The sequence below is a fragment of the Marmota marmota genome, unplaced genomic scaffold (assembly GCF_001458135.2).
Source record: "Marmota marmota marmota unplaced genomic scaffold, marMar, whole genome shotgun sequence".
Taxonomy (NCBI): domain Eukaryota; kingdom Metazoa; phylum Chordata; class Mammalia; order Rodentia; family Sciuridae; genus Marmota; species Marmota marmota.
In genome coordinates, this window is record NW_025999949.1 from 36,455,501 (window position 1) to 36,462,149 (window position 6,649).

The window sequence follows — 6,649 nt, forward strand, 5'->3', positions numbered from 1 at the left end:
GTGGCCCATTTTCAACCCTGCCCCCACCAGGCCCGTCCCAATGCCACATGGCCACGTCACGCATCAGATTCCACAAACATGCCTCAGGCCAGAGCAACTGTCCTTCTCTGCCCGGCCCCCTCCATGGCTGCCAGGCCCTGCACCCACCCTGGGTCCCGGTGCCACCCCCAGCTCTATCTCCCCGTTCACTCCATCTTCCCCACCACCTCTCAGCAGCTCTCTGCCTCTGGTGAGATGGGCATTTCTCTCAAGGGTTGTTTTAAATATTCATGTTTTTAATTAAAGAATTTTATTGCAGAAGCGACATGTAAGATAATGAAGAAGCAGCCTCCTGGGGGTGGGAGCGAGTGTGTGTGTCCCCGTGTGTATGGGCGTCCCCGTGTGTGTGTCCCTGTGTGTGTGTATACAGAGGCCAGGGCAGGGGTGGGAGGCTCAGCTGACCTGGGTGTCCGGGGGTGTGGACACATGGATACACATGCGCATGCGTGCTCTGCTAGGCATGTGAGGGACCCGATGGCCTGCAGGGCTGGAGCTGACCCTCCCTCTGGCCCTGCCCAGGGCCAGTCATCAGTGTCCCACCTGGCTAGTGACCCCCATACAGTCGCACTCCCAGGAGCTCCGCTGAGGTCTGCAGGCCAGAGGGGCAGCATGAGGGCGGGCGGGAGCTGGCCTGACCTGTGGGAGGAGGACTGGGGTGCAGTTGGGGTTGAGGTGGAGTTTGATGGGTGCTGGAAGATGGTGGGGCTGGGGAAAGCACCAGGGTCTTCACTCTCAGGGATAGTGGGCTCCTCATCTTGGCCTGTCGATTTAGAAAAGTCTAGAAAAGAAGGAGGGAGAGGTACAGGCACCCCTTCAGTGCCCATCAGGTGGAAAGAGCAGGGTGGGCCCATGCAGAGAGTCCACAGGGAGCTGCCAGCCCTGACCGCCAGGCTGGAGGCAGGCTGAGGATCATGGCCTAATTTAGTGCCACTTCCCAGAAAGGCAGGAGAAGGGATGTCAGGTTGGCTGCGGGACAGCCAGAGCCTGGGGACGAGCAGGACGAGCAGCAAGACTGTCCAGGATGGACTGAGTTTTCAGACTAGTGATCAGGGCACTGTTCTCAGGACCAGGAGCACCTGGGAGCACCTGCCAGGGAGCCTGTTCCCCGCTGTGGGCTGGGAATGGGGAGGACTTGCTTGTGGGACCTGTGTGAGCCTTCACTGAGCAGGTGCTCCGCGGGAGGAGGAGCTGCCAGCCCAGCAGAAGGTGGGCTGTTTCAGGCCGGCTGGATGCAGGGCCCAGGAGTGGGGCTAAGTGGGGGAGGGGCATCAGGGAGCCTCCTGTCCTTGTGGTCCTGTGCTTTTTCAGAGGGGTCCTATGGCCGGGGTCAGCGCCTGGGCGCCCCTCTAGGAAGCCTGGACAGAGGACCGTTCTTGCACCTGGCAGTGAGTGCCAGGAGACCCCAGCCGGCCCCGCAGGGGCAAGAATGGGCAGTAGCCCAGGGGTTGCACAACCTGCGGGGCTCGAGCGCCCTCTGCTGGATGAGGCTGGGAGTGCAGCGTCCCTCCCCTCCAAAGGGGATCCCGGAGACTGGAGAGGCCGCGCTGGGGGAAGGGCTCCCGCGGAGCCCCGACCCAGCCCACTTCGGGCGCAGGATCTGGGGAGCCCCTGCCTTCAGGCCTGGTCCCCACGGTGGGAAGGACACTCGAGCCCCCTCACTGTGCACCCTCGTCCCTGGGTGGCCGGCCTGCCTGGCGGCCGATAATTGGCTCTATTCATCGCCATAATGAGATGGAAATGAGGCTTCCAGACAGAGGGGCATTGAGTGGGGGAAGAATAGCGGCTTCTTTCCGGGACCGGAGGGGCAGCCCACCCCCAGCCCTGCCTGCTCCTCTGCTGCCCCCTTGCGTCCCGCGGGACCTGACAGCCTTTGTGCTGTGTGTGCTGTGCTGCTCGGCAGGGGACCCCAGGAGTCCTTCCCTGTAACTCCCTTTCTGGCGCCCACTCTGGCAGGGCAAACATTTGTGGAGCGTCAGCTCTGTGAGGACACACGTTAGACAGGAGATGACGGCAAAAACGGCAGCTACACTTCCTGAGTGCTCCTTAGTGGAGAGACATAGCCAAGGTTAGGATCAGTGGTGGCTGGGATCGGGGCTCAGTGTGTGGTGTTGGACCAGGGATCCTATGCTCAGGTCAGAGGTCAGTCTATGATGAGGATCAAGGCTCCGTGTGTGACCAGAGTCAGGAATCAATCTGTGACCAGGACCAGAGCTCAGGCCAGGGCTCAGTGTGTGACCAGGACCAGGGCACAGCCTATGACTTGGATCCAGACTCAACATAACCAGCTGGGACTGGATTTAGTGTGGGCAGAGGGAGGTCCATGCTCTGTGTCAGGGTCCCCAAGCCTCTCTTTATGATCCCCACCTCTCCTCTCCCCTCCCCCTCCACATCCTCACCACCTGGGTCACCAAGGTAACCAGCCCTGAAATCGTGGGTGTTCTGGCAGCTGAGGCCTAACCTGGGTCTATCCTGAAAGGCTGCGCAGCAGTTGCCATGGGAACCGAGTGGCATCCTCCGATTAGCCTGGCTTGGACACCCTCTCTCCCACCCACTGCCAGTTTCCACACCACTCAGGATTCCTCATGGGGGCTGGGCTGGGCGCAAAGGGGCACAAGCTGCATGTGCCAGCTGGACCCGGTCGCCAGGCCTGCCTCCGTGAATCGGCCCTCTGCTCTGTCTAGAATCACGGATGGGATGGGATGGCAGGTGAGACTCCTGAGGCTGGTCAGTCCTGGCAGATGGCCTTGGTGGGGAGGGGTGGGATTTGGAACCTGATCTGGTTGAAGATCTGAATTCGACCTGGTTCCTGAGACTGGGCAGCTCCCGCCCTGTCCTGTCCACTGTGCCTCCCCTTGCCCTTGGCTCTGCCCTGGGCGGGGGACATCTCTGCTTGCCTCCTCCTGTGCCCTCCTGCCTGCTTTCTGAGGCCCTTCCACCTTATCTGAAGATGAAGTGAGATAGGCAGTGCACGGTGCACAGACACTGATAGCTCTTGCTCAGGACCGAGACCTGTGCCCACCCCCTCTGTCCCAGTCAGTGCCAGCTGGAGCAGACTGGCCTCACCCAGTGTGCGGCTGCCGCTCCCAGCCTCAGTGTCCTCTGCTACAGACAGGGTGAAGCATGCCTGGTGGGGACGGGCTAGAGTGCAGGCTCTGTGTTGGCACTGGCCTTGCCCGCCAGGGACTGGGCACCCAGGAGGGCCACCCATGGGAGGGGAAGCAACCCATCCCAGGGATGTGGGGCCTGAGTCCAGCAGTTTGGCACAGTCCCTGAGTGGCCTCTTCCTGGGGAAAAGCTGGGGGGAGAGGTACAGGCACCCCTTCACTTGTGGCCCCTGTGTTGTCTGAGAAATGGGAGCAGGGCACGCCCCCCTCCATAAGGGACACTCCACCCAGACTGAGAAGAGGCTCAGAAGCACCGCCCCACTTCCCTGCGCACTGGCTGTGTCCTGCCAGGCAGACACGGCCTGGTGCACTGGACAGGAGGACTGGTCCCCCTGGGCTCCAGCTCTCGTGCCCTGCTTCTCTGGAGACCACGGGGCTGTGGACTCCCTGAGGGGAGAGCAGCTTCCACATCAAGCCGGGGGTGGAAGATGCCCCTCTCCACCCTGTGTCCCAGCAGGAGAGCAAGCCTCCCATCTGTGACCGGGATTCCTTGCCTGGTTCCCACCACCCATGCTGGTGCCCCCTGCTGGCCCAACCCAAGCATGGGTGCAGAGAAGATAGGCATTGCAGGGTGCACAGACCAGACCAGGGCCCAGGGGTCAGCTCTGACCAGAAGGCCGTGCTTACACTCGGACATTTCCAAGTGCTTTCTTGATGTTGAGCCTCCTGCTGGTCAATCCTGGGAAGCCGGCTGTCATCCTTGGGCCGTGATAGGTATGAGGCCAGGAGATGACCCAGGGACCATTTGGGTGGTGGGGCTGCTCACCTTTTGGGACATCCTGCGTGTCCCTATTCTCGCCCCACAAGGTGAGGTTCCCTCCTCTAGGCCACAGGTAAGGCTGAGGCACCAGAGGCCCTGCCTACCGCCAAGAGTCCCCTGCCCTTGGCCAGCTGGTTCTCGGTCCCTGGAGGGGCCTCTTGTGCTCTCTTGAGCAAGCTGTCTGGCTCAGTGCCCCCAGGGGGCAGTGTGGGGCCGTCTCTGGGCTCCAACACCAACCTCCTCAACAGGGATAGGTCAGGGTGTCTTCAGCAGAGATACCCTGTCCTCTGGGCCTGAGCCCAGCCTGGGAAGGGTCAACTACTCTTCTGAAGTCCATCTAACCCCACTGCTCTGGAGTGCAGAAGACCAGGGGACGGCAGAGGCCCAGCTGTGTAGTTTGAGGTCCCCCAGCAGGAGGCCTCCGGTGGCCCACCAGTGCGCCTGCATGCTCGGCCCTCCGATGAGGCTGCCCTCTCATGCCCCTTGCTCCTGGTGCTTGCTGGCACTGGCCCGTCAAGCAGCCCTCAGTGTTCTCAGAAGCCCTGGGCCACCAAGGGGCTGAGGCCCCCAGGAGCAGCAGGCCTGGTTGTTGGGGGAAACATTCCGGTGACGGCAGTGGACTACCAGGGCCAGGGTGGAGGAAGACGTAGGAGAGGCTGAGGTGGGTGGCTGGAGTCAGCAGGGCCAGGGGCCTGGAGGCCTGTGTCCAGAGCTCAGCTGGTGGTCAGTTCTGCTGGGTCTTAAATAGGTCTTTGGGTCTGCCAGGCTGGGCCCTGGTGTGGGACCTTGGTGGGCGTGGGGTTGGGTGGGGCTTGGGCCATGGCCGAGTCTAGCCCTCCTCTGTGCAGAGGAGGCAAAAGCTCCGAGGAGCAGGACCTGAGCCAGAAATTGATGAAGGGCCTGGGAGGGTGTCCAGGTGTGCAGGCACGCAAGCCTTAGCCAGCTGTCTGCCCTGGGCCTCTCAGGGTCCTTGTGTCTAAGACAGCCTTGGGGTGGGTGGGAGACCACTGCCCTCCGGCAAACCCGCCTGGGCGGTGCCAGGTGCCAGGTACTAGGACTGACCTGAGCCCTCCAGCAGGTGCCCAGGAGCTGGGTGGCACCAGGTCCCCTAAGGCCCCACGGGGCACTTCTGCCCCTCCCAGCCAGCCGCAGCAGGTGCTTTCCCCTGGGTGCTGCCCACCGCTCCCAACTCCATCCGCCTGTCCCCAGTCCTCCGGGCTCTGACCCCGCCCCCTGGTTCCCCAGGCGGTTGGAAGCTGTGGTCCCTGTGGGGAGAGTGCACGAGGGACTGCGGAGGAGGCCTGCAAACGCGGACGCGCACCTGCCTGCCAGCACCAGGCGTCGAGGGCGGCGGCTGCGAGGGGGTTCTGGAAGAGGGTCGTCTGTGCAACCGCAAGGCCTGTGGCCGTGAGTGCGCGGGCGGTGGGGTGGGCGGCGGCTGCTGAGGGGCGGTGCCAGGTGGGTTGGACCTGGAAGAGGCCAAGTGGCCCGACAGAGAGGGCGCCAGGATGGGAAGAGGAGGGGCGTCGCTGCGAGGATCCCATGGCTTTGTGGAGTGATGGGGCGGATCCTAGCCCAGAGTGAGGGCCAGGCCAGGCTGAGTACAGGTGGGAGCCCAGAGCCGGGGTGGGGCTGCAGCTGGGCTGCAGCTGGGCCGCAGTCCCCCGTCTTCCCTCCCCCAAGCGAGCTCGGCCAGGCCAGCCGGTCCCAGCCAGAGCAGCTCCCGGATGCATTTCTCACAGGGCTCTCTAATGACCTCATGCATTTTTTAGCTGCCCTCATAAAGTTAAATCAAGTTCTAATGAGACTGTCATTCTCTGGGTTGCTTTTCCCTTGATGAACTCTCCTGGGGACCCAAGCTCATCTCAGGAGCCTGGGGAGGCCCCCTGAGCATTGGGCAGGGGTGGGGGCAGCAGATGGCATGTTGAGCAGGAGGGAGTGGCAGCGGCTCAGAGGAGCCATCCTGCAGGTGACCCCAGGCCTGCAAGCCCCACAGGCTTAGAGAGAGGGGCTGCGAGGCAGGGGAGACAGGCCCTACAGGACCCTCAGCACCACGTCCTGGGGGTCCGTAGTGACCAGAGGAGGGCTGGCGCCAGGCCAGTGTTCTGAACCTGCTTTCCCAGCTGCCCAGCGGGGCCAGGCAGCTGTGGTCCTGGCAAGAAGCCCACTGTGGCCAAGGACACAGGGCACCCCAGCAGGGGTGCTGACCTGAGTCTCCCCCGCAGCTGCTGGGCGTACCAGCTCCCGGAGCCAGTCCCTGCGGTCCACGGATGCCCGGCGGCGGGAGGAGCTGGGGGACGAGCTGCAGCATTTTGGGTTCCCGTACCCACAGACTGGTGAGCTGGAGAGGGCAGGGCTGCTGTGCCACGAAATGCCGCCATCTAGTGGGGGAGGTTCCAATAATTGCTCTGGGGACCTGGCGGTGGCCCAGGCCAGCCCTCAGGCTCCAGGCCTTGTGGGAAAGCCGGCCCAGCTCCTCCTGGGCAGCCCTCCAGGTCTGGCACAGGGCAGTGCTGGCTGGGCAGTCCTGTGATGTGGCAGGTGTGGCCCGCAGGTGACCCGGCGGCGGAGGAGTGGTCCCCGTGGAGCGTGTGCTCCAGCACCTGTGGCGAGGGCTGGCAGACCCGCACCCGCTTCTGCGTGTCCTCCTCCTACAGCACGCAGTGCAGTGGGCCCCTGCGCGAGC

At 63.4% G+C, this 6,649-nt stretch overlaps 1 protein-coding gene across 1 annotated transcript in view; it reads left to right on the forward strand.

The window, feature by feature from the left end:
* The window catches only part of Adgrb1 (adhesion G protein-coupled receptor B1), a 64,428-nt gene that overhangs the window by 4,008 nt on the left and 53,771 nt on the right, over nucleotides 1–6,649 (forward strand). The window contains 3 exon segments of the mRNA XM_048802411.1: nucleotides 5,209–5,370; nucleotides 6,189–6,299; nucleotides 6,518–6,640. Of these exon segments, the coding sequence (XP_048658368.1) occupies nucleotides 5,209–5,370; nucleotides 6,189–6,299; nucleotides 6,518–6,640 (396 nt within the window).